The 26,778-nt window shown below is 40.0% G+C and overlaps 1 protein-coding gene across 4 annotated transcripts in view; it reads left to right on the top strand.

The window, feature by feature from the left end:
* Positions 1 to 26,778, top strand: part of RIN2 (Ras and Rab interactor 2) — a 241,542-nt gene that overhangs the window by 113,129 nt on the left and 101,635 nt on the right. For 2 of the 4 annotated variants that reach the window (XM_037057028.1, XM_037057025.1), the window contains exons 3-4: positions 21,633 to 21,774; positions 24,216 to 24,308. Coding sequence is in view for 3 of the 4 variants with exons in the window: in XM_037057025.1 (XP_036912920.1) it covers positions 24,252 to 24,308 (57 nt within the window). In the remaining variant the exon portion in view is untranslated. Of the gene's footprint in view, positions 1 to 20,691; positions 20,712 to 21,632; positions 21,775 to 24,215; positions 24,309 to 26,778 lie in introns of those variants that run through there. The other 2 variants (XM_037057026.1, XM_037057024.1) reach the window with 2 other exon arrangements.

Genomic DNA, 26,778 nt, shown 5'->3' with positions numbered 1-26,778 from the left:
TATTTGACAATATTTGGCCTACTAGGTTTTATATAAAACCTAGGTTTTATATAAAACCTAGGTTTTATATAAAATAATCATGCTGTTACTATCAATAATAACTTATATACCATCAAATTTATTATTTCTCCCCTGGTGCATTCCAGTGACTGGTCATCATAAATGGAAGTAGAAACATGAATAAAGTGATTACAGACCCTGCAGGGTGGCTAGAAATAAACAAACAGAAAGAGAGACTGCTTTCTGTGGCCTTTTAAAGCCTTTATGTATACCGTAATATCTTAGTCCTTATCTGTCCTCATTTTTAAAAGTTTTATTTTTATTGAGGTATATTTTTTATACAGTAAGAATGAAATCTTAGATGTACAGCTCAGTGAACTATATGCATACACCCCTGTCGCCACCACGCAGGTCAAGGGGCATTTCCATCATCTCAGATAGTTTCTTTGTTGATATCACCTCCAGATGAGGGTGGTCACATTCTGATATCTGTCAGCATGGCTTTGCCTGATCTGTGGTATAAAATATACACATTTTTATGCCTGGTCTCTTTTGCTCAGCATAAGGTTTTTGAGAATCATCCATGTTGTGATATATATCAATAATTTGTTCCCTTTAATTCTTGGGTATATACTTCTTATATGAATATACCACAATTTGTTTTTCCATTTTCCTGTTTAATGGATATTTAAGTTGTTTCTAATTATAGCTATTATGAATTAAGTTGCTATGAGTATTCTTGTACATAGGTTTTTTTGTTGACACATGCCCTCATTTATCCTGGACTTATACCTGGAAGTAGAATTCCTTGTTATACGGTAGATATAGATAAATATTAGTAGATATTCTAGTTTTCCTAAGTGGCTGACCAAAATGTTCTCCCACCAGTAGTGTATAGGACTTCCAGTTGCTCCATATCCTTGTCAACACTTAAGGTGTTCAGTCTTTTAAATTTTATTCATTTAGCTGGTTACATGGGTGAATCTCATTGTGTTTTTAATATAAATTTTCTTGATGAGTACTGTAATAACACCAAACACCTTTCCATATACTTTATATTTTGGATATTAAGTAAAAGGCCCATTCAAGTTATTTGCTCTTTTATAAAATTTGTTTTGTCTTGCCCTGGCTGGTGTAGCTCAGTGGATTGAGCGCAGGCCTGCGAACCCACACGATCGCGGTTCGATTCCCAGTCAGGGCACATGCCTGGGTTGCAGGCCAGTTCCCAGCCCCTGGCAGGGGACACACAAGAGGCAACCATATGTTGATATTTCTCTCTCTCTCTCTTTCTCTCTCTCCTTCCCTTCCACTCTAAGATAAATAAATAAAATCTTAAGAAAAATTTTTTTATAAAAAAAAATTTGTTTTGTCTTTTCTTATTGGTTTCCAAGTTTGCTTATTTTCTAAAATATATTCTTGTTTTGAGTTCTTTGTTAAATGTATGTATTTAGAGTATCTCCCATTTTTTGGTTTGTTCATTCACTTTTTAATGAAATTTTTGTTGAACATAGTTTTTAACTTTAATAAAGTCCAAATTGATCTCTTTTTTATGGTTTATCCTTTAAATTTTTTAAGGTGGCTTGCGCTTTTTATGTTCTGTTTAGAAATCTTTACCCACCCCTCATTTCCCTAGTTAATAATAATCACTGTTTCTCTTGCCAGTTCAACTGCACGCCAAAGTCATTCTATTTTCTTCAGTAGGGAGAATGGAAATCAGGTCAAGCTAAATCTGGATGAGGCAGGGTATGTACAAAAGGTTAAGTTAGGAAGGTGAAGTCTGCAGATTTCCAGAACAGATTGAAGCAAGAGACTTAATATTAGATTTTGGTCCAGGGACCTGAAAGGGAAGATGTGTCTAGTGGCTTTGTGGTTGGGTGACTGGACAATTACTTGTGTTGCTATCTAGCTCACGCTGTATATCTTGTAGTGTTTTGAGAATCTTGTTGAACTTCTTTATAAACTCAAACTCCCTTCATGTTCACAGCTTCTAATATGTTGCCTGGAAACATTATAATGTGAATGAAGTTCATATTTTAGGGACATCATGTTAATGTCTAGTGGCAGTCATTTTTGTCCTAAGTGCTCAAAAAGCATAATCTTAATAATCCTTTCTTGACCATATTCAGGGAGTAAAACCTTTGCTTGTAGTAACATTTGCTCATCCCTAATTTGCTAACTCTTCCCCCATTCTCCATACATTTTCCTAAAAGAAGATCAAGGTCAATAATTCCATGATCTCATCTGTTTTTCTACAGTCCAGGGTAAATATTTGGGTCTGTTTTTCATAATGAAACCCTGGCAGGCCGGACAGAACTGCCCAGAAAGTGGGGAAAGAGCCAAGTGGAAGTTGGCAAGAGGCACAGAACAGTCAGGGAGAAGGCAGGACTACTGTAAATTCTGTGGAGGACAGAAGCTCATGTCCAGGCTGGATTTAGAGCAGGTAGGAGCAGCTGAGTTAAAACTTGGGGCTTGGGAAATGGACTTTGGAGGTCGTGGGACTGTGAGGCTTTCTTGGGAAGGCAGAAGAGCTGAATAGTAAGAATATAGCTTTATGCCAGGGCATTCTTAGAGTTTGTTGGGACAACAGGGGTAGAGCTGAGTCTCCTAAGAGATAGTAATTGGTAAGAACAAGGTGGGAGTAGCCATCCAACTTCCAAGAAGGTAAATTAGATGAGGCTAGAGAGATGCTCTTGGGCCCTTGTCCTCAGGAGTAGGGTAAATGATCTTGGTGTAGTAGAAAGAGTGGGCTCTTGGAATCAATCATACCTGGTTCTAGTTCTGGTTCTACCACTTACTGCAAGATGGTTCTTCCATCCTAAGATTGACAAAAAATCAAATAGGATTGTACATGTAAGGTGCTAACTTTCTCATTTTTCTCCCATTTCTTTGTCTCTTCCTTCCTGTTGCCACACCTAACAGATAACTTCCAATTTTTCTCTTTCTGGCTCCATCTTACAGTCACTATGTCTTCAAATAAAACCTTCCCTTGGCTTTCATGTAGATCCTTCTATTCCATGACAACAGCTACCATGTCATATTAGTGTGTTAGAGTTATCAAAACAGAAAAGCACAGGTAGGATGGTTTAGATAACATAAATCTGTTTTCTCACAGTTCTGAAAGCTGAAAGTTCAAGATCAAGGTGCTAGCAGGATTGGACTCTTCTGAAACTTCTCTCTTTAGTTTTCTGAGGACCACCCTCTTGCTGCCCCTTGCTGCCTCTTCCGTAGTCTTCCCTTTGTGTATACACACACCTTGTGTCTCTCTCCCTGTACATCCTAATTTTCTTAGAAGGACACTGGTCAGATAGGATTAGGGCCTCCTAACAGCCTTATCTCATAACTCAGTTGCCTCTTTAAAGGCCTTATGTTCAACTGTAGTCTCATTCTGAGATAAGGCTGAGGGATAAGGCTTAATCATGTGAATTTGGGGGGACAAAATTCAATCCATAACACAAGTACATGTTGACAACTACCACGCTTACATCTCTAGCACATCTGACCCCCATCAAGTGCCAGATGCATTGGTATACCTGCCTCCTGAACTTTACACATGGATGTCCTACTAACAACTCAAACTCAACAATTCCAAATTTCAGCTCAGTATCTTTTCTCTAAATTTTTCCCCTCTTTGCCAACTTATGGATGTATATGAGTCCTATCTTATAGGAGTTTTATCAGTTTGTTGAATCAATTCTAATAAGACAAATCCATAAGAGCAGCCTGTATATACCAGGAAAGGGGCACTATAAATTTCTAGCATGGTATTAAGCATATGGCCTCTGGGTCATCAGTTACCTCTGTCACTTTCTGTTGACTTTATACCTCATTTCCATATCTATAAAATTCAGGCCAATTAGGGTGCTAACCTCTCATGGATTCTGTGAGAATTATATGAGACCGTATATGTGGCCTAGCCTTGGTCCAGCCTTGTACCTTATCATTTCAGTTCAGATCAGCCTGAGTTCTGGCTCCTGGCATTTGCATCTCTCTGCCAGAAATGAGGCGGAACAGGCCTCAGCCAAGTCCTGGGAGTTGGTGCATAAATACTCCAATTTCCTCTCCCTTTCAGTTTCAGGTGGGATCACTCTGAGGTCCATGTTTGACACTGTTTGCCAGAGTTTCTTTGTGGATTAAACTCCAGTTGTTCACAGGGGTCGTTGACTTGAAAACCATCCCCTCTCCCTCCTTCCCGTCCTCCTTCACTCCACATTCACCTACCAATATTTCCTGTGATCATCTCCCCTAGAAATTACTTGCCTTGGAATCCTTGTCATGAGGTTTGCTTTGAGGGGAACCAAATTTGTGAATGTATGTGAATGTTTGTGTCTCCCCAGAATCATGTTAAAATCCTACTGCCCAAGGTGATGGTATTAGAAGGTGGTGCCTTTGGGAGGTTCTTAGGTCATAAGAGTGGAGACCTCATAAATAGGATTAGTGTCCTTATAAAAGAGATCTTACAGAGCCCCCTATCCACCCACGTGAGGAGAAAGCAAGAAGTTCACAACCAAATACAGGATCCTCACCTAGCACCCTGATCTTGGACTTCCAGCCTCCAGAACTGTGAGCAATAAATTTCTATTGTTTGTAATAGCTGTGGTATTTTGTTATGGTAGCTCCAACAGACTCAAACATAGTGTATGAAATCTTGGCTCAGTGCCCAGCAACTAGCAAGTGCTCAGAACTATTGTTGTTTCTGTCATTATTAAGTTGTTTATCAGTAAAAAGCAGAGATGCCTACAGGTGGGAGCACAACCTTCTCCAAGCTGTATTTCCGAGCTGCAGTGAAAAGCCCTGTGTGAACATCAGGAGGCTGTGCAAGTTAATGATGCTCAGTTTATGCCATGCATTCTCAACAGGGGCTTTGGCCCCAAGGAGCCAAGAATTGCTTTTTGGGAGGGACTAAAAATCTTACTCTTTTCTTTTTTTTTTAAAGATTGTATTTATTTATTTTTAGAGAGAGGAGAAGGAAAAAAGAAAGAGAAAAACATCAATGTGTGGTTGCCTCTTGCATGACCCCTACTGGGGACCCAGCCTGTAACCCAGGCACATACCCTGACTGGGAGCCAAACCAGCAACCCTTTGGTTTGCAGGCCAGTGCTCAATCCCTTTAGCCATACCAGCCAGGGCAAAATCTTAATTTTTTATGTATAAATTACAAAGACTCATATGTTATATAAACAAATATACAACATATTTGTGGTATTAAAACTTAATGGGAAGTCAGAATAAAATGTCTCAAAAGCTCTTGGAAGGGTTGTAATAACAAACCCCCCATTAGTTTATATTAGACAGGAAAAATAGCTTTTCTTTTCATTAATAAAAGTTGCTACTACTTTCGGATTCCCTCAGTTTTTACACAATATCTCTTTTCTGTTCAGGAATCTCACTAGGATATCACATTGCCTTTATTTTTTTTAATTTATTGTTGTTCAGTTATGATTGTCTTACCCTTTTCCCCATTGCTCATTCCTACCCCACCCCACCCCCTCTCCTGCAAAGGAATATGAATTGAGGACTCATGGGCACAGACAATGGAGGGGTGATTGTGGGAAAAGTTGCTTTTAAATCTTTTCAAAAAAATATGTTTACTGATTTTAGAGAAGAAGAGAGAGAGAAACATTGATTGGTTGCCTCCCATATGCACCCTGAACAGGGATCAAACCTGCAGCTAAGTATATGCCCTGACTGGAAATCAAACCCCCAACCTTTTGGTATATAAAACAACATTCCAACCAACTGAGCCACACTGGCAAGGGCAGAAAAGTTACTATGGATGTTATCCTGGCTTTGGACCATACTGGGCAGCGCTGTTTAGTTTGCAGGGTTCGTGTCCTCTTTTCTGGAATGCGGCATTAACAGACGCACATGTGTAAAGCTGTTTGGTTAAGTTTGCCCAGTGAAGCACCAGGCTTTTTGGCAAAACATACATATGTTTGTGGTTAAGATTTTCCTGATTCTTATTACAACCAGCTTTGGTCACATTTAGAGAACCGTGAGGCTTGGCTCTGATGAACAAGACAACTAGTTCATCCAACATGGGTCCTTTGAATCTTTTCTTCTTGACTTCTCCAAAGCTTCTCTTCCTCCTGGCTGAAAGCACTGAATTCGGCAAAAAGAAAAAAAGGACCAAATTCTTTAGTTCCACCCACATTTCCTTTGGCAAAGTATGATCATTAAAGAGGTTTGAAAATACAACTCTCCTACAGACAGATAATGAGCATTGCTTAAAGATTTGTTTCACCCATTAGGAAGGCATCAGCAGGACAGCCAAGCTAGTTCAAAGTAGGAGAGTGATGCATACAGGTCAGGGCAAAAACAGGCTTACTGTTATTTGTATGCAAAATAATGCAATAATTAATAAGTAATAGTACAAGAATAAACTCTTTTGCATACTCAAACTGTTATCCTACTTTTGACACACTCTGTATTCAGTTAGTCCGAAGCAAGGCTGCTGACTTGAATACAAACCTGGTTACCATCGTGCAGTGCCATCAAACCCTAATCTTTGGAGTTGTCTCTACTGGACACATGCAGTTTATAAATTATATTTGGATAATTACATCTGGATATTTTGGACAATTTTTAAAAAATTATCATCTAGATTCACTTTAACATTTTCTATTCTAGTCTATCTGGGCTATGAAATCTTAACAAGCTTTAGTTCTTCATTTTCCCTTTTGAGTATCTGAAAGGCTATCTGAAAAAAATTTAATTGGCCTCATTCAAGGCACCTAGGAGCTAAGTGCATTCAATGACTTGTTGTAAATATTCGCAGCACCCTCATATTTCCATGGTATAAATACTCCAACCATGGTGAATTTCAGACTACCAATGTGATGTCATTGAGGCAGAGTTGGGAAGAGTCGTATACCATCACTATTGTGAACCACTGTTTTCTGGTCCCAGCACTTCACTGGGTGTGTACCGTGACATATATTTTGTGGATTATAGGTTGGTATTCAGGTTATTTCCAAGGATGTAGAATTGTGATCACTAGATAAATATCTCTGAAGAGCCTGGGAGGTCAGCTCGTCCAATAGTTCTAAAGCTATAATCCCTGAAACTTTAGTAGTCCTTGAGGGTCTACCAGGGATGACACATATATAAGAAACACATAAAGAAATACATAGGACTGGTAAGTACCAAGTGTAGAATTCTTGTAACTTCTGGAGGCCTACGAGGATGATGATTTGATAGGAAGTCACAGGGGTGGTGAGTACAGAAGCATGTGACATTGTCTTTTTGTATATCTTAGGTATTGCATAATAAATGAACAAAACACACACCCAAAAATGCATTTTATATAAAATTTCAAACCTTTACAAACACCAACACATCACATTGTGCTACCAGACTTACTTACTTAATATGCAAGATGGAATAAAGTGTTCTCCTGTTTAATTATTTTCCAGTGTTGCATAGTGAACTGTTCAAAAACATTAAACTGTTCATTAAAAATCCTCCTTTATGTTACATAATGAGGTGTTGGAATACATTTTAAAATTTTAAAAATAATTCCAAACTTAATAAGTATTGCAAGTAGAAAAAATACTACTATAACATTTATTTATCCAAATTGATCAATTTTAACATTTTACTACATTTGTTTTATCATTCTTTCTCCTACACACACAAACAGACACACACTTTCCTAAATGATTTGAGAGTAAATTGATGCACCATGTCTGTATTGCTTAATACTTAAGTGTGCACTTCTTTAAGCATAGGTGCATCCTTATGTTACCACAATAGTTGTCAAATTCAGGAAGTTGAGCAATCATGCAATAATTTTGTCTAATTTATAGTCCACATTTCAGTTTCACCAATCATCCCACTAATACCACTTATAGCAATTATGTATTTTGGTTTTTAGATTCAAGATCCAGTCTTGGATCATGCATTGCATTTAGTTGCCATTTCTCTTTAGACTCCTTCAATCTAAAATGGATTCTCAGCATTTCTTTGTCTTTCAAGGCCTTGACATTTTTGAAGATTTCAGGCCAGTTGTTTCTGTAGTGACCCTCAGTTTGGTGTATCAAATGCTCCTCACGAGTGGATTCAAGTCATGTGTTCTTGGCAGGAATGCCTTAGAAGTTGTGCAGCATCCTCCTCCATGCCTGATATTAGGAGCCACGTGTGGCAGGTGACTTAACTGTTGGCTGGTTAAGGTGGCATTCTTCAGGTTCCTCTGCAGTGGGCAAAAATGAGGGATGAATCAAAGGGGGATTATGTAAACCTTTCTGGGTGATGGCTCCAAAGCTGCTCTGAAAATTTCATCCTGGCAGGTGAGTCAACCTGCTGTCTGCGCTTTGAGGCATTTTGGGGGCTTAGAAAGGGCAGCATCAGCAGCCTGATCTGTGTGTATTGGGGGATGCTAAAGCCATCAGTGTCCACATGTCTGGTGTGGGGCATCCTAGTGCCCTGAGAGCCAAATTAAATTGTATGGCACAAGCCAACACCTCCCAGCTGACTGCTGAGTGTGCTTGTTCCCTGCCTTGGTAACTTGATATTTGTTCAGTATGGGTTTCTTGAGGTTTCCCCGCTTTTCTGTATAAAATGAAGATAGCCTTTCTCCTGAGCCAGGGCTGTTAGAGTGCTGGGCCACAAATCATGAATTGCCTGACCCAAGCTGAGACAGCAGCCTCTCAGAGAAAAACAGGAAATTAGAACTTATGCACTTTATATGTATTGGCTAAATTATGAGTTTCTCAGTGGTTACATGTGGCTTGAATAACAGGGTAATTTTTGTTCAGAGAGTAACATGCCAAAACTAATTAAGATGTATTTTATCAAATAATATTTTATTCTAGTGAATTATTTCATGCCCAACACTCTTTTAGGTACTGTTATAGATTTACTTATGAATTCATTGCACAATTATTTTTTCTTTTTTATTGGTGTTCGAATACAGTTGTCTCCATTTTCCCACCACCACTTTCCCCTACCCTACCCATGCCCACCTCCCACCCTCAGTCCCACCCCCATTGCATCTGTCCATGGGTCCCTCATTCATGTTCATTTACGTCCCTTTTCCTTCTTTCCCATGTTATTTCCCTCTCCCCTCCCCTCTGGTTACTGTCAGTTTGTTGTTGATTTCAATGTCTCTGGCTATATTTTGCCTGCCAATTTGTTTTGTTAGTTAGGTTCCACTTAGAGGTGAGATCATATGGTATTTGTCTTTCACCACCTGAATTACTTGACTTAACATAATACTTTCCAATTCCATCCATGTCGTCATGCAAGATAGGAGCTGCTCCTTTCTTTCTGCTGCATAGTGTTCATTGTGTGAATGTACTATAATTTATTGATCCACTCACTTACCAATGGGCACCTAGACTTGTTTCCAGCACTTGGCTATTGTAAATTGTGCTGCTATGAACACTGGGGTGCATAGGTTCTTTTGAAATAGTGTTTTAGGATTCTTAGGGTATAAACCTAGCAGTGGAATTGCTGGGTCAAAAGGCAATTCCATTTTTAGTTTCTTGAGGAAATTCCATACTGTTAACACAGTGGCTGCACCAGTCTGCATTCTCACCAACAGTGCACTAGGGTCCACTTTTCTCCACAACCCTGCCAGCACTTATTGTTTGTTGATTTGTTTATGCTGGCCATTCTGACTGGTGTGAAGTGGTATCTCATTGTGATTTTAATTTGCATCTCTCTGATGGCTAGTGATGCTGAGCATTTTTTCATGTGTCTATGGGCCCTCTTTATGTCCTCCTTGGAGAAGTGTCTGTTCAGATCCTTTGCCCATTTTTTAATTGGATTGTTTGTCTTCCTGTTGTGGAGACATGTTAGTTCTTTATATATTTTGGATATGAAACCCTTGTCCCAGATATCATTGGCAAATATGTTTTCCCATACAGTTGTTTCCCTTTTCATTTTGCTAATATTTTATTTAGCTGGGCAGAAGGTTTTTATTTTGATGAAGTCACATTTGTTTATTCTTTCCTTTATGTCCCTTGCTCTAGGGGACATATCAGTGAAAATATTGCTTTTGGAATATCTGAGATTTTCCTGCCTATGTTCTCCTCCAAGACTTTTATGGTATCAAGGCTTATATTTAAGTCTTTTTTCCACCTTGAGTTTATTTTTGTGTGTGGTGTCAGTTGGTGGACGGGTTTTATTTTTTTGCATGTAGCTGTCCAGCTCTTCCAACACCATTTGTTGAAGAGGCTATTTTGATTTCATTTTATCTTTCTGCCCCTTTGTTGAATATTAATTGACCATAAAGACTTGGATTTATTTCTGGGCTCTATATTCTGTTCCATTGATCTATGTGTCTGTTCTTATGCCAGTACCAGACTGTTTTGATTACTGTACCTTCTAATATATAGTTTGATGTCAGGTATGGTGATCCTGCCTACTTTGTTCTTTCTCAAAATTGCTGCAGCTATTTGTGGTCGTTTGTGGTTCCATATAAATTTTTGAAATCTTTCTTCTATATCTGTGAAATATGTCATTGGTACTTTAATAGGAATTGCATTGAATCTATAAATTGCTTTAGGGAGTATAGACATTATGATGATGTTAATTCTTCTGGTCTATGAACATGGTATATGCTTCCATTTATTTGTGTCTTTCTTCATTTCTTTCGTCAGTGTTGTGTAGTGTTCTGAGTATAGGTCTTTTACCTCCTTAGTTAGGTTTATTCCGAGGTATTTTATTTTTCTTGTTTCTATATCAAATGTGATTTTTTCCTGATTTCTGTTTCTGTTATTTTATTGTTGGTGTACAAAAATGCCTTTGATTTCTGAATATTGACTTTGTGTTCCACTGCTTTGCCAAATTCACCAATTAGGTTGACTAGTTTTTCGGTAGAGTCTATGTGATTTTCTATGTACACTATCATGTCATCTGCAAACTATGACAGTTTTACTTCCTTTTTTCCAATTTATATCCCTTTTATTTCTTTTTCTTGTCTGATTACTGTGGCTAGGACTTCCAATGCTATGTTGAATAGAAGTGGTAAAAGCAGACATCCTTGTCTTTTTCCTGATCTTAGTGGAAAAGCTTTTAGTTTTTGCCCATTGAGTATGATGTTGGCTGTAGGTCTCTCATATATGGCCTTTCTTATGTTGAGGAATGTTCTCTCTACTCCCACTTTGCTGAGGGTTTTTTTTAATCATAAATGGGTGCTGTACCTTATCAAATACTTTTCAGCATCTATTGATATGATCATATGATTTTTGCCTTTCCATTTGCTTATGTGATGTATTACGTTTATTGATTTGTGAATATTGTACCATCCTTGCATCCCTGGAATTAATTCCACTTGATCATGGTGTATGATTTTTTTAATGTATTGCTGGATGCAGTTTGTCAATATTTTGTTAAGGATTCTAGTGTCTATGTTCATCGGTGATATTGCCTTTAGTTTTCTTTCTTTGTTGTGTCTTTACCTGGTTTGGGGGTTAGGATGATATTGGCTTCATAAGAGAGTTTGATAGTCTTCCCTCTTCTTGGATTTTTTGGAAAAGTCTGTGACAGATAGGGCTTAGCTCTTTCTGAAATGTTTTGTATGTTTCTCTTGTGAAACCATGTGGTCCAGGGCTTTTGTGTATCAGGAGTTTTTTCATTATTGCTTTTTTGATTATTGCTCAGTATTGTCAGCTGTTATTGGTTTGCTCAGGCTTTCTGCTGCTTCTTTATTCAGTTTTGGAAGATTATATTTTTCTAGAAATTTGTCCATTTCACCTAGGTTTTCAAATTTCTTGGCATATAGTTCTTCGTAGTAATTTCTTTCAATCCTTTGTATTTCTGTGGTATTAGTTGTCATTTTTCTTCTTTCATTTCTGATTGTGTTTATTTGGGTCCTCCCTCTTTTTTTCTTGATGAATCTGCTTAAAGGCTTGTCAATTTTGTTTATCTTGAAGAACCATCTCCTGGATTTATTGATCCTTAGAACTGTTTCTTTAGTCTCTATATTGTTTAATTCTGCTCTGGTCTTGGTTATTTCCTTCCTTCTACTTTCTCTGGGCTGTTTTCGTTGTTCTTCCCCCAGTTCTTGTAGATATAGGATTAGGTTGTTTATTTGGAAAGTTTTCATCTTTTTTAGGTAGGCCTGTATTGCTATGAACTTCCCTCTCAGGATTGCGTTCTCTGTGCCCTATAAGTTCTGGACTGTTGTGAGTTCCTTTTCTTTTGTTTCCAGAACGTTTTTGATTTCTTCCTTGGTTTCATTATTAACCCATTCATTGTTTAATAGCATACTATTCAATCTCCATGAGTTTGAGTGTTTGAATTTTTTTTCTTAGGGTTGGTTTCTAGTTCCAGGAGAAAATGCTTTCTATGATTTTAGTTGTTTTGAATTTGTTGAGGCTTTTTTGTGTCCTATCATGTGGTGTAGCTTTTGAAAATGAAAATACATATAAAAGAATATGTATTTTGCTTTTGGGGGGATGAAAGGTTCTATATATATCAGTTAATTCCCTTTGGTCTAGGGCATTTTTCAATGCCACAATATCCTTAATGATATTTTTTTTGGAAGATCTACTCATTTTTGACAGTGGGGCATTAAAATCCCCTAGTATAAGTGCATTGCTGTCTATAGCTTCCTTAAAGTCCTCCAAGATTTCCTCATACATTTGGTACTACTGTGTTGGGTCCATATATGTTTATAATGTTTATAATGTTTATGGCTTCTTGATGGATTCTTCTCCTGAGTATTATGAAGTGTCCTTCTGGGTCTCTTTTTCTGGCCTTTGTTTTGAAGTCTGTTTTGCCAGATATAAATGTTGCTACCTCATCTTTTTTTCCCTGTCCATTTGCATGGAATATTTCTTTTAAGCCCTTCACTTTTAGTCTGTGTACGTCTTTTTTTCTGAGGTGGGTCTCTTGTAGGCAGCATATGTCCACAAATTTTTACTGGGCCACAGAGCATGCGGTGTCAACAGGGCAGATAGTATGTGCTTTTCCACATTTTATAGGTCTGCTAGGCACACTCAAAATACTAGACAACACCCAGGGCCCTACCATGCAGGAGCACATGGCCTATGGGCAATAAGTAGAAACACAGAAGTATAACATCATGGGGGCCTATTAGAAGGGACCGTGGGTAACCAGAAAAGGGAAGACTGAATGGTAGAGGGTGGTGAGAGTTGCACAGGGGAGGTGATTCTTGAGCTGACTCATGAGGAACAGAAACTTTTACAAAGTGAGGGCGCACATTAAAAAATGGAACTGTTGCAGAGATACAAAATATGTGGCAGATAAGGGTGGTCTCATGGAAGAGGTCAGAAATGGAGAAATGGAAATGGAAATAAAGCTTTGAGTCATATTGTAGAAGACTGGATAATATACACTACATTAAAGTTTGGACATACAGTCTGAGTGTCAGGGGCATCTTGATTAGAATTTGTATTTAGAGTAGGGTTTCTCATCCCTTCCTTCAGGGAAGGTTTTCTGGAAGAAAGGCCCTCATTTACCCTCTGAGAGAGGTGACTTGTATCTGCAAATGTAGGTGTGGGGGTGTGAAGCCTGGAGCTGCCACAGTCATTCTAGCACTGGTCACACTGTGTGTGGCCAACAGTGATCCTGGGATGGCAGAACCAGGGGACAGAAAAGAGCGAGGGAAATAGGGCGTCTTTGAAATCATGGAGCCACTGGGTTGGCCCATGCCTCGCAAGGCCCACCACCAGACTCCACTGTATCCCTTAGTCACTTTTACTGCTTCATGATTAAGTTTTTACCTTGAAATAATTTCAAACTTCCAGAAGAGTTGCAAGAAATGTTCAGAGAACTCCATTTACTACTTATGCAGATTCTCCAGCTTGTACCTTTGTGCCCCATTTGCTGAATCTCTGACCCAGTTGAGAGCAGGTTGCAGATATCAGGACCCTTTACTTCTTCTGTATGCAACTCTTAAATGCAGAGGTATCCTCTCACATTCCCACAGCCCTATCCAAGACTGGAGCTTAATCATTGATAATGGTATTTTTATCTAAATCACATATATCGATTTTTAACAATTTTCCCAGTAATATCTTCTCTAGCATGTTTTCAATCCAGAATCATGTCATTTGGAGGACTTCAGTTTTCTTTCATCTCTTTTAATCTGGAATTATTACTTTCATTACATTGACGTTTTTACAAAATCTGGGTCAGCTTTTTTATAGAACCTTCCTTAATTGCAGTATATCTATTTCTTTATGATTAGATTCAGGTTTCACACCTCTTATTGGAATAATCTGTAATTGATGTGTTCTGGGAGCATCATGTCTGGAGGAACACAGCATCTGTCTAACCTCACTGGGGATGTTAATTTTGTTCACTGAGTCAAGGTGTTGTCTGGTTTCTCCAGTGTATTGTTACTGTCTTTTCCTCTTGCAATGAATAAGCAATCTGTACGGAGACATTATTTACTTTTAAGCCAATTTGAATTGGGTTTTCTGTTGCATAAAACATTAAAGCTCCTCACTGATTCAGTGGGATTAATTGCTGATTACTGTGAAGAAACAAGCAAGGGATTGTGATGAGAAAAATAGGAGGAATTTCTTAAAAGCTTTAATTGTGGTCAGATGGGAGCAGAGCCGAACCAAAGGGCCTGCATATCCGTAGAAGACTAATCATTTGGCAACACTTCTTAGTCTTTAAATTTATCTTATTAAGGCTGGAAAAAAAGATTCTGTATTAATAAAAATTACAACCTTTAAAATAGTTGTCATTAGTTGCATTGAATGTAACATAACATTTTAACTTACTTGCAAATTTTGCAACAGTTTGCAAAAAGGTCTTTCAATTTTTTTATCACTCTTAACTGGATAATTTTAGTTACACTCACAAAGGATGGTAGGGCAAATTTCATTCAAAATATATTTATTTTTTCTGGCAAAAATGTCTCTACTGATTCTAAGTTCAGTAGCAGTTGAGCCGAATTCCTAAGACAAGTAATGAGCCAGCCTCTGAGACAAGGATTCAAGTACAAGTTATTTCCTGGGAGGTGATCGCAGGGGAAGCCAGGAGGAAAGTGAAGAAGCAGCTATTGCATTATTGTGTGTGCACACATGTGCAAGTGCTTATCTGTGATTGTCTAGGTTTGAGTACCCCAGGAGCAGACCCTAAGATAAGAAGTCAAGTGCAGATAATTTGGGTTGGGGGAGATATTGACACTACTGGTAGGAGAGGGTGGAAGTGGGGAAGAAAAGACAGCCATAAAAGGGTGTGTTATCAAGCCAGCCTTCAGTGGGATGATTGTACCCTGATCTCATTGGAGACCCCTGGGAGAATAGCCGCCTCACAGCTGCCCCACTTGAGAGATGAGGAGCTGGGTCAAGGTAAGTTGGGTCACATTTGCTCATAAGGAGCAGTTATGCAATATATGGTGGGGCTTCAGAATCTCACCTGCCTGGGACTGCCAACCTAGTCCACCTTCCACTTGCTGGTCTGGGTTTGGCAGTGTGGCCTAGAAGAGCAACAGTGTGCAAATGTCATGTGTGAAAATACTCAACGAGGATAGGTGGGTGCTAGTGGGGTTGTTCCCTCTATCCACTTAAGTGGGATCTCTATTCTGGAGGGGGCAGAGCCAGTCCACACACACTGTTGAGATTATGACTTTGGGTTGGAAATAGATCATAAAGGGGCCCTGAGTACCTGAGCAGAGAAAATAAATATTAAATTCTAAGAAATGAGTTGTGAGCAGTTGTGAGCAGGGCTGAGAAAGGGTCTGCAGGATGGAATGGAGCTGAGCCGACACTGGCTATGGGGATGCACAGACATCAGGCAGCTGCTGAAAGCATTAAGGCTTGTGGCACTCTGAGGTCTGGATGGATATGGAGAATGGGAAGGAACATGAGAGACATTTGAACAAGAAGACTCTGCAGAACTGGGAGTGATTGATGCACAGAAGGCCGAGGTCCCTCCCTGTCGGGTTTCAAGCCTGGTCTTGTCATTAACAGCGGGGGCCAGGACTTCAGAGGAATGGAATGTTAAGTGGAAAGTAAGCATCTGAAGTTACACTTTAGAGAATAAAAGCAAAAATGAGTGCTTCTTTTTGTACACTTTTTTATGGACCAATATTTCTGAGTTCAGAAGAAGGCAGTAGGAAAGGGCAAAGAGGATGCCGTGAACACTGGGCTTTGTTTTGCTTTGTTGTTGTTGTTTTAAATTGGAATCAGACAAAATAAATAGTTGCAATCCAGAAACAATGCACAAGCCTGCCAACTGAATGATATGACTTCTGTCTACTCTCTTTGTACACCTCAATGAAACAATAAAGGAATAGAACACAATCAAAACCAGGGAGCAGGAATGAAAAGGCCTAACTGAGAACAGGGTCTGTGGAGAAAATTTTGGTTAAAATAGAAGCTTCCAGCTGTAGGAGCCCCAGGTTTCTAGACAGGGGTGCCAGGCAGCCTGTGATGCCAAAACAAGCAGGTAAAATGGGGCTATATCGATAAAAGACCTCTGTAAATCAAAACAACATATGTCAACTAGGTTGCTGTCCTCGGAGTAGTGGGGAATTAATTCTCTTGTATCTAGACCCCATGGGGAGTCTAATCCCATTTAGTTTAGGCCACTGGGGACTGTGAGGAGGTTGGTTTGGTCCAGCACTGGTTCAGCAAAAGTACTTTCAGCCCTCTGGAGAAGAACAAGTAATAACAGACATACTTCATGTCTTATAAGAGACAAATAATGTGGTCTCATGGATCACCAGAGGAGGTCCATCTGTGGACCCATTGGCCACATGTCCTTTACTCTTCTTTTTTTCCTGAAATCTAACCCTAAGGCTATCTATTATTGTGACCCAAAGCAGACTCCCTCCGATGTGTGTTTGTCATATGTACTTGTCTCTCCCAGGAAAAGATATGAATGCCATTGGTCAACAAAGAGTGACTTTGAAATGTGCCTGAACTTCTGAGGCACAACTTCGGGCACAAAAACCACCTTTTTGGTGATGACAGCAGATATCCCTGAGAGCCTCACTGAACTATGTGAGTTCTGTGACTCTTTTGTAGATATATAAAATATTAAAGTATTTTGGAAAGCACTGTTTCTTTATGCATCTCCTTGGTAATTTCTGGATTCTGGCTGCAAGATAATATTAATACATGTTAATAGGACATTGACTATATATAAAAGGTATTGCATTGTGCTATTTTGATACTGGGTGATGTGCTTCTACTGACTGTCCCACATGGAATCCGAAGGCTTAGAAGTAGGGCATTCTCTTTAGAGGAGGCCCAACTGTTCTCATGTTCTCCAACCCACTTCTTAAGAGCAGGAATGGGAATTTTAAGGCTCTAACATGCAGGTACAAGTACAGGCACAAACACACACAGTCCGTTGGCTCACCCAGTTATATTTCTTTGGGAGTTTTGTATCTGTCCGATGGATTTTTTGTTTTGTTGTAGCTCATGAAAATTCAATGGCTTGAAAACAAACCTGGAAACCTTTCTAGAATTCTGATTTGTACAGTAACAAAAGAGCTGAGAAACATGACTAGCTAGGGACGTCTAGAGAACACAATGGGTCTGTGTGTTTTAGAGCTAGGAAGGCCTCCAGATCAGGCTCTACAGGAAAAATTCCACCACCAAGAGAACATGTGGACTCCCTACACCAATGCCCTTGTGTTTCAGTGTGGTATAAAAAATGATTTTTCAACAAAGTATGTAGGTCAACAACATGGTATGTGAGTTTGTGGCATTTGATCTGACCTGGTTATTCTTGAAGCTCTGATTCTGTCATCATATGCTTTTAGGGGGCCATTCCTTAAAAACCATTTCTCTCAGCCTGGATGGCTTCTCTGTAAAATCTCATGTGATCACTTATCCAACAAACTTTTATTGAGCACATATGTACCAGGTACTATTTAAGGTATTGGAGGTACTACTCTGAATAAGGCATACCAGATCCCTGTTATCTGTTTGGCTAAAGGAGAATCTTCTCTTTGACCTCTAAAGAAATGGAACTTACTAAGTATGAAGTCATACACTGAACCTAACAGCATCCTTCAGGTTTCCCTGATGACATCATCTAACTTGGTTAAGAAGACAGGTAGAAATATTTCACGTCTTACTAGGGACAGATAATGTGGTTTCATGGATAAAGTGCTGGTTTCAGTCTAGAGATCTAGTTTCTGACTTTCATTATTTTTTATTACTTCAGTGTATGAAGAATCAAATAAAAGCAATCTCTTCAGAGGCCTTGTGGTTTAGAATAAGTGAATGAAATGCATTGGTCAACTGGAGTTAGTTCACCCTGCTCACTAGATCTGACTGATAAACTTGCATGAATTTTGTAGGCCTGTTGGTGCCACTTTAGTAGCTTGAAATTGCCCATGATGGGATTGTTTATACCACAAAATAGGAAAATGTTAAACTTTGGGCTTTTACTCCCCAGAAAGCCAATTGTAAAACATTTTTCAGCACATTACTGATTAAAGGGGTGGATAAATATTCTAATGGTGAAGCGGAAAGTTTGGAAAGACAGAAACATCTGCAGGATCAAAATAAAGGAAAAAGTAGCAAATTAGTGCATGAAATTTTAGGCAATATATGCCCTAGGAGGCTGGTTTGTTAAAAGGAATGATGTCCCCTTTTTTCCCCATAGAGGTGGTGGTTATGATATTTGAACCTGGACCATTTTTATTTTATTTTATTTATTGTGGTAAGAACACTTAACCTGAGATCTACCCTCTTAAACAGGACATTTTTTTTCTGTAGATATTTGAACTTTGTATATGTTCTTACTCTTTGCTTCACTATTGACATAGGCTATTAGTTAACCAAACAAAAAAAAAATACTACAAGAATAAAGAGATCATGGGGATAGTAGCTCTCTGGAGGAGTGATTGGCTTTTTTTTGATACACATGCATGTCTTTAACCATCTGCTCCCAGAAGTCTCCAGGAGCGATCAGTTGGGGTTTTCTGGGAGATCTCACTGGAAAAGGAGGAAAGGTATCAGAGTGGAACCCTCAGGAGGCCATGTAGGGTGGGGATTCCACATGAGAAGGTCAGCCTAGGTCTGATTCTCATCCCTGTTACAGACACCCAGCCCTGGCACTTCAGCCTCCTGGGCTTCAGGGTCTCCATCTGTAAAATGAGGAGGTTTAGATTCAACATAAGGCTTTGCTGCCCAATACAGCAGCCAGTAGCCACAAGTAGCCACAGAGCACTTAAAACATGGCTAGTCTAAACTGAGATGTGCTCAGTGTAAAATACACACTGGACAATAGAGTATTCCTAGAGTCTCTAATTAAAGTTAACCACCTACCATATTTTGCCATGTATAATGTGCACCCATGTTTTTAACACAAACTTTCAGGGGAAAAAATCTTTCATTTTAATTTTTTAATTCACTTTTTAATTTATTTATATTTAGACACTTGTTTTTTTGTATTTGAAGGAATTTTTGCATTTATTTTTGTACATATGGGTATCATTATTGCTTTCTAGTCTTACATATTAAATGCATAAGCATTAATAAAAGAATTAAAAATATTTATATAGATAACAGAATTAGTACTACCCATGTATAATGCACATCCTTATTTTTCCCTAAAAAATTTGGGCAAGAAACGTGTGCATTACCATCGTGGTCAGAGAGCCTTTGAAAAGAAAGTGCTAAAGTCAAGTGCTTACGGGTTGGCAGGTAGGTCCTAAGGAAGACCCTGGAGTAGAAGAAGTGTGACTTCCCATCCATGGTGTCCTTCTCATTAAGAGCCAATATGGCTTATGGATCTTCTTCACTGTGTGTGTGAAGTCACATGTGCAGGGTGTGCGACCACATAACACATGGAGCTTTCAAGTGAGGAAGTTTGAAAAGACACACATTTTTGAAATGCCAAAAGAGAGTGCTTTGGGGGTAGCAGCCCCCCTCTTCCTTATTAATAACCCCATCCCTGGTGGGCAGAGTGTACCAGGCCTGAAGCCAGAGCCACACACAGGGGAAGTGACAAGGGAGGAATAGGTGTGTCTGCTGGGATGTGGAAGAGGGACCTACCTCTTTACCAAGGGGTGAAATGAGGGCATTGGGTTGGGAGGTAAGAGAAGAGAGGCAGTTTCTCATCCAAGAAAAGAAGGAATTTCTAGCTAGTAGAACTGCCCACTTGTTGCCCAGGGTTGTGCACATTGCCTGTGGTCAGAGCGTCCACCTGGGTACATGGGCACCAGCAGAGCTCCTGCAGCATGGATGAAATTAGAGTCTCAGAGACACCAGTTTTCCAAGGAGCGAAGGGATGGACCTCCATTGGAATTAGCCCCATTTGCAGGCCAATCCCGTGAACAGCAGAAATGCAGAGTTTTGCCCCTGAGCACTTAGCTAAAAAAAGAGAAAAATTAATTTCCTTGATTATTCTTGGAAAAAACTGAGCATTGTTCCTAATTCTATTTAAAAACACAGTTATTGAGTGAGGAATCTGAGAATATAGCTCTTTGCTTCTGATTTCTGACTTCTCACTAATTAGTTTCTCTTTTGACAGAATAGTTTTCATGATCTGTTTGTTTAAAAAAAAAGTTTGACTGTTGACTGAGGGAAAATCAGCACCGAATTTAAAGAAATTAAAAACTCACATCACTTGAATTGTCAAGCCAGAGCCTGGAATGATTTTACTGTTCAACTTGGAAAAGCTGTGGTAATACAGAGAAAATTATGAAAATATTCAGAGACCTTTTCTGGATCCAGGCACAGAGCTGCCCCACTTGCTTCTACCTCTTAGTAAAGACAAAAAGCATTAAAAAGAGAGAAGAGCTGCTGTCATCAGGCAAGAAGGTGAAGTGCATTTCTTGGGATTGCCTTGACCTGACAGGTCCCCAGCATTGAGTCACTTACTCCTACTTCAGTCAGTTTGGCTGAAAAATAATTATAATGAGCTCTTGTTTACTAAGAACTGAAGTCCACTTTGTCTCACTAGAAAAAAGTTAGTGATGAGAAAGCTTTTGTGGCCGTTCTCACAGCAGTGTGGAGATGTCTTGAATTAAGCCACATTTCTTTTAAATTGAACTTGTGAGTGGTGAATGCCAATGTAAGTTTCTGCTGCTTCTCCTGTGGGTTTGTACTTATGATCTCAGACAAACAAAGTAAGAAGGGTATAGTTTGGCTAAATTAGTCAAGGGCGGAGGGGAGAAAGAGGGAGCAGGGAAGACACAACTCAGACTGTCTATCTTTCCAAAATCTGGCCTGTGGCCAGGTAGAGCAAAAGTTGGAAGAGTGCCAGGGTGACTCTGCCCAGCTCCACTGATTAGTGAACTGGAAATTGGGCACTGGTTGTTCCTATCCCCATCTGCCAGCCTGCAGCCGAGATCCAGGCAGGAGAGACTCAGCTCTTGTATCAGTGGCTTTCTGTGGAATGGGCTGGAAAGCCAGCTGCGAACGATCTTGCTCAGCGGCAGCCAGAGCAGCCTAAATGCTGGCCAGGTGATTCAGGGAGTCCTTTATGCTGAAATTTCAAGATAGACCTTCACCTCAGCAGTAGCTTTTGGCACCACATAGAAAGCCATAGCTAGGTCTAAAGCAGCAGAGCCTGGTGTTTCTAGAGAGTGAGGTATAATCACTTCCTGCCTTTGTCCTTTAGCAACTGAAGCAACCAGCTTCATTTACATTCTTTCGGTGGTGTTGTTAAAGAGGCTTGGCAGCTCCAAAATGTTTGCAGTGTCCTTTGGTCTCATTAGGATTTTTTTTTTCTTTTGCTAGCTTTTAGCTGGCATCTGGAAAGATCCATTGGACGTGCTGGGCTGATTTTTCAAGAATCTGCTTTACAACTTCAGGGAAACCAGTAAAGGAGCAAGCTTTCACCGTCTAACTCTGGAGGAATTTTACAGTCTCTCAGACTACGGTACCTTTTTTTGTTTCTTAGTGTGACCCATTACTGGGGTGGTTTTAGGATGAAACTGTTTGTGTAACACCTGCAGGGGAGGTATGGGTAACCACGATTGGGGAGAAGGAGTTGTTTTCAATTCTATTAAATTTTGGTCCGTATTGAGCCAACGTGTTACAGGTTATGGTTTGGGAAGGAAACTACTGGTACAACAGGCAAGACCATAATCTGAAACTTCTTTTGGGCTCTCAAGTACTTTATTTTAAAAAATTAGAATGATCTATGATGTGCTTGATTTTCCTTCTGTGGGAAGGACCTGCTGTGGTACTTGGCAGCTTGTTCTTGTCATCTGCTTGCATCTCCTTCCTGGAACAGCCTTTTGAAGAAGGAGTAGATGTAACCTGTATCTTCTCAAAGAAATGGGATGAATTTGCCTGCCCACAAGGAATCCAGAGTGGATGTTTTATTGAGGACTGCTGAAGCTGAAGTGCATGCAGACATTTTTCAGGCAGCTTACTGAACTAGTGAAGTTCTGGGATCCAAACTGATCCGTTACTATAGACAAAAATTCCATGCCTGTCATGGCTCATCAGAAAGGGTTTGTATACAGAAAATTTCCCCCCCGACAGAGAGACGCAGGTCTGGATGAGGAATGAAGTCTTGGCTCTTGCTGGGCCGACCCTTAACTGCTGTGCAATGTCAAATCTCTTGCTGAGAAAACGTCTGAAAGAAAAAGAATTATAGACATTAGGGTCGGTTTCAAGAAGTGTACTTTTTTATTTGTGTGCTTCTGGATTGAAACAGTTACAGAGTGGTTCCCATTCTGCTCTTAGTCCTGAACACAGCACTGATTCTTTCTGGAGTCACTCCAATCTGTGGACTTTGTTAGTAAGTGATGAACTTCAAAGGCCTTGGAGCTGGGGCTTCATTAAATTGCTGAGCCTGAGAACCTGAACCTGTGGCGTCAGCAGGATTGCAGTGGAAAGCTCACTAGTCTTTTAAGGAGGCTTTTGGAAGCTGTCCTTCATCCAATGGAATTGCAAGTGGAAAGAAATACAGGAAAGACACCTCCAAACCTGTAAAGTGACTGAGTGATGGAGAAGTGACTAAAATGGTGAATGTTCTAGAAGGAGGGGTGGGTGTGCATGTCATTATTATTTTTTCCTAGATGGGATCCCACGGGTTGTTGCAGCCACTATGGATGTGAACTGAGAGGCAAATTGTGGGGCTGAAATGAGCCTTTCTCCCAAGAGTGTTGCTTGCTCCTAGGCATGCAGTTCTTTGCAAAGTAATTGTGCTTTCTGCTTGTTGAAATGTTCCTTTGGTGCTGCTTGTTCTCTGTTCCCCAGCTAGTAATGAAATAGCCTCAGCAAACTGGCAGCGGCTACCATGACTTCAGTGTCTCCTACTCCATCCCCAGAGTCGACCCCTTTTAATATCTTAGTGTCACAAGAGGTGTTTTTACTGAATACATATTTTCTTTATTGTCCTCCACCTGTGGGTTGTGGTTAGGACCAGCTACAACTTGTGTATGTTATGGTGAGCAGAAGGGACCTTGAGTGGGATGGCAGTCTTAGAACTGCTGCTGATCCAGCCTTGCTGGTTAAGGAAGGTTTGGGGACAATTCCCAGGTCTCCTCAATCAATGCACACTGGCCGCGATGAGGCCAGATGCCTGGATGTGTGTGTGTGTTTTACTTACAAGTAGACATTGAAGGTTTTGTGACTAAGAAGAAAGAGTATTGGGTTTTAACGTTCAAATGAGGGAAATTCCAAGCTTAAATAGCCAGGGTTGTGATTCAGAATCACATCATGCCTTTACATTTTCCTCCACATTCCAAAGTGCACTCCCACTTTAGGTTATCATGGAGCTGTTTACATCTGTTTCTTACACAAATTGACCTCTGGAAACAGAGACTTGGAATTTCGTCCCAATCTTTGATTTCTAAAGAGAAAATAGAGGGATTTATTCCCTGTGCCCTTGCGCTGACCTTGCCTAGGGAAGGGGGCTAGCAGAGCTAAGGATGATCTCATCCCATTCCAGCAGGATTTCCTGGAACAGGCAGGAGCTTATTCTTCCGCTGTCCCTCTGTGATCAGCCACATGAAGTCCATAAACTATGGAGCAGATTACAGTGACATCTAATATTGGCCCCTTTGGGACTGGTGCGTGAGGTCAAGCAAACACACAAAGCAATCATTATGCTTTCTGTAGTCCCAGAGACCTTCAGCTGGAAACGTGGGGGGTGGGGCAGTGAGGTGGAGCAAAGTCTAGCAACTATGCTGTCTGAGGCAGGAAATCAGCATAAAAGGAGATGGAAGGGCTTTGGTGGGAAATAAATGGCACTATGTTGTTGACAGAAAAAGATCTTGGCAGGACTGTTGTTGTGAGTGTTCTGTGGCTTAGAAAGGAATTTCCTACAGGCTGGACTATAACCATTAAAAATGTCTCTACCTTCAGGAGTCCCAGGCGTGCAGTAGAGCCTCACTGGAGGAAATGTCATCTTGGACCATGGAAACCCGCAGCCTGGACAAGCGAGAAAGTTTCTTTAAGGTAAAAGGAAGCCTTGATTGAAATTGCTAAGCTACAGCTTACTCCCTTTGCTGGGCTGCACGCACGAGGAGCTGCAGGGGAAGCCTGCTCTCTGAGCCCGCTCTGGCTGGGGAGCTCGTGAGCCCAGCTGCGAGCTGTTACCAGGTTTGACAGTAGTTGGGATTTTTGTTGAGTTAGTGCTTCGGGACAGGCCCAGGATCCAGGCACAAAGAAATGCTATTCTGTGTGTATGTCAACTGCTCAGCGCTGTTAGGTTTTTTTTTTTAGCTGAATGATTTTACAATGGAAACTGGTGCGTTCCCAGTGAATCAGTGTTGCTGGCCCTGTGTTTTGTATTTTGCTTGATTGTGTGAATCACTTAGTGCTCATTTAAAAAAAAAAGAACAACAATCAGATTCCTGGGCCTCACCCTAGACTGAATGTTGTTTACTGGTATATTTTTATCAAACACCCAGAGGTCTCCTCAGATCAGGCAAGAGAAAACCAAGGCAGTGTGATTAAAACTACATATAGCTTTTCTATATGCATAACTGATGTCAACGGGATAAAGTTACCTTGCTAGCTTAAAGGGATACAAGTCTAAATGGATATTTTATCTACTCTGTGTGTATATATGTTTTAAATTAAGACTGGTGGTCATTTCTAATTTACATTCGGGAAGAAATTTCCTTCTTATGGCTTTTGCTCTGTGTCCTTTCCTTCACTCTCAAAATAATGCATAATAATTGTGGAAAATTTGGAAAATACAGAATCCTTTAAAAGAGTAGAAAAGTGGAGGTAAATTTTGCATTTGAAGTCTGTCATAGGCAGATGTTAAAGCACCAGATCTTTCCTCAAAGGAGGAATGATATAGAAGCCTCAACTTTATTACAGAGGAAAACGGACAGTTTTTTCTAATTCCTGAAACCTGATGGGTTGTCTAAGTATGTATTAGCTTGCCTTTAAAAGCTCCTGCCTCCTAGAGGCCAAACCTAATTTATTGTGTCAATTATGGACTTCAAAAAATCCATTGCAAGAGCCTACTGATAAAAGAAAGGTAAATTCAGTAAGCTCACTGCAGTAAGAGAGGACATAGGCAGGGCACAGTCCTGCTGGTATCTGAGCAAGGGAAGGTTGGGAGGCAGATCTATAGGGTTAGAGGTCTAGGTCCGAGTCTTTCTGGCTGTGTTTTTCAAGGCAGAGAAGTGATTGGCTTTCAGCAGAGTTTGTGACATAATAGTTTGGGATTGGTGAATATAGCGAGACAAGGGTCTTGAGTCCTGGCAAGTAAACCGTTGTTTATAGGCAAGCTGTTTTCCTAGGTGAGCTGACTATTTGCCAGGACAGATTGTTCTCTAGGAATTTCCTACAGCAAACAGTGAAGTTATTTATTGGTTTACAGCCTTAACTTTCTGGGCAAGAACAACCTGGAAGAAATAGTTATGTTGACACAGATGGTCTCAGTTCTCAGTGCTAACAGTAAGGTATGTGGACATAGCAGTCACAATTCTCAGTTTACTCAATTTGAGTCAAACTTGTGTAACATCCACCCTCATAAAGCAGATGAGGGGTTCCTCAAGTCTCCTGTAAACCAGACACTAGACCCACCAGGCTCCTGACTCATCCCCAGTCCCTGGATTTTGTCTTAGGCTGAGATATTTATTTCATCTTGGTGGAAAGGAAGAACCCAATCCCCTCCTTAACCCATGACACTGCCTACATCAGCCTAAATACTGGGTAGTTCATAATTACTACCTTATGCTTAAGTCAAGGCAAAATGAAGAAATTGAATACAGTCAAAATTGCCTTTGAAAGTTCCTCAGGAAGGGGCCTTCTTGGATCCAGTTTTTCTTACAGTCCTGAGGAAAATTTTTTCTTTTTTAGTTGAACATCAGGTTAAAGTACTTAACATGTATTTCTGGGTTATGTCCTATGAAAGAATAAATCAAGCAAGAGGTAAGAGGCCTGCTTGAACCTGCTGAGGGCAAATTCTACTAGTCTATCTTTCTTAGTCAAATGGCATTAAGGAAAATGTAGGCAAACTGACCTGCTCTATTTAAGTTGGTATTTTCTGTTCTGTTTTTGTTTGCAGAGCTTCAATCTATTTTACTTAGATGATTCATGTAAATGGTATAGTTACAGTTGAATAATAGGGGTTTGGACTGCATAGGTCAACGTACATGTAGATTTTTTGCAATAAATGTAGTTGGCCCTTTGTATCCAGGGGTTTACCAACCATGGGTTGAAAATACTATTTTCTATTCAAGGTTGTTGAATCTACAGATTCAAAGGGCTGACTGTAGTCAATAGTTATATGTCTGTTTTCAACTGCTCAGGGGTTGACTCCTCTGATCTTTTTTTAAAAAATATATTTTATTGATTATGCCATTACAGTTGTCCTATTCCCCCCATTCATTCCCCTCCTCCCTTCACACCCCCTCCCACCCACATTCCCCCCCCCCCGCCGCCTTTAGTTTATGTCCATGTGTTA

This window comes from Sturnira hondurensis, unplaced genomic scaffold (assembly GCF_014824575.4).
Source record: "Sturnira hondurensis isolate 20B ecotype Veracruz unplaced genomic scaffold, ASM1482457v3 Scaffold0009244, whole genome shotgun sequence".
NCBI lineage: Eukaryota > Metazoa > Chordata > Mammalia > Chiroptera > Phyllostomidae > Sturnira > Sturnira hondurensis.
This window is presented reverse-complemented; position numbering and strand designations above follow the sequence as displayed.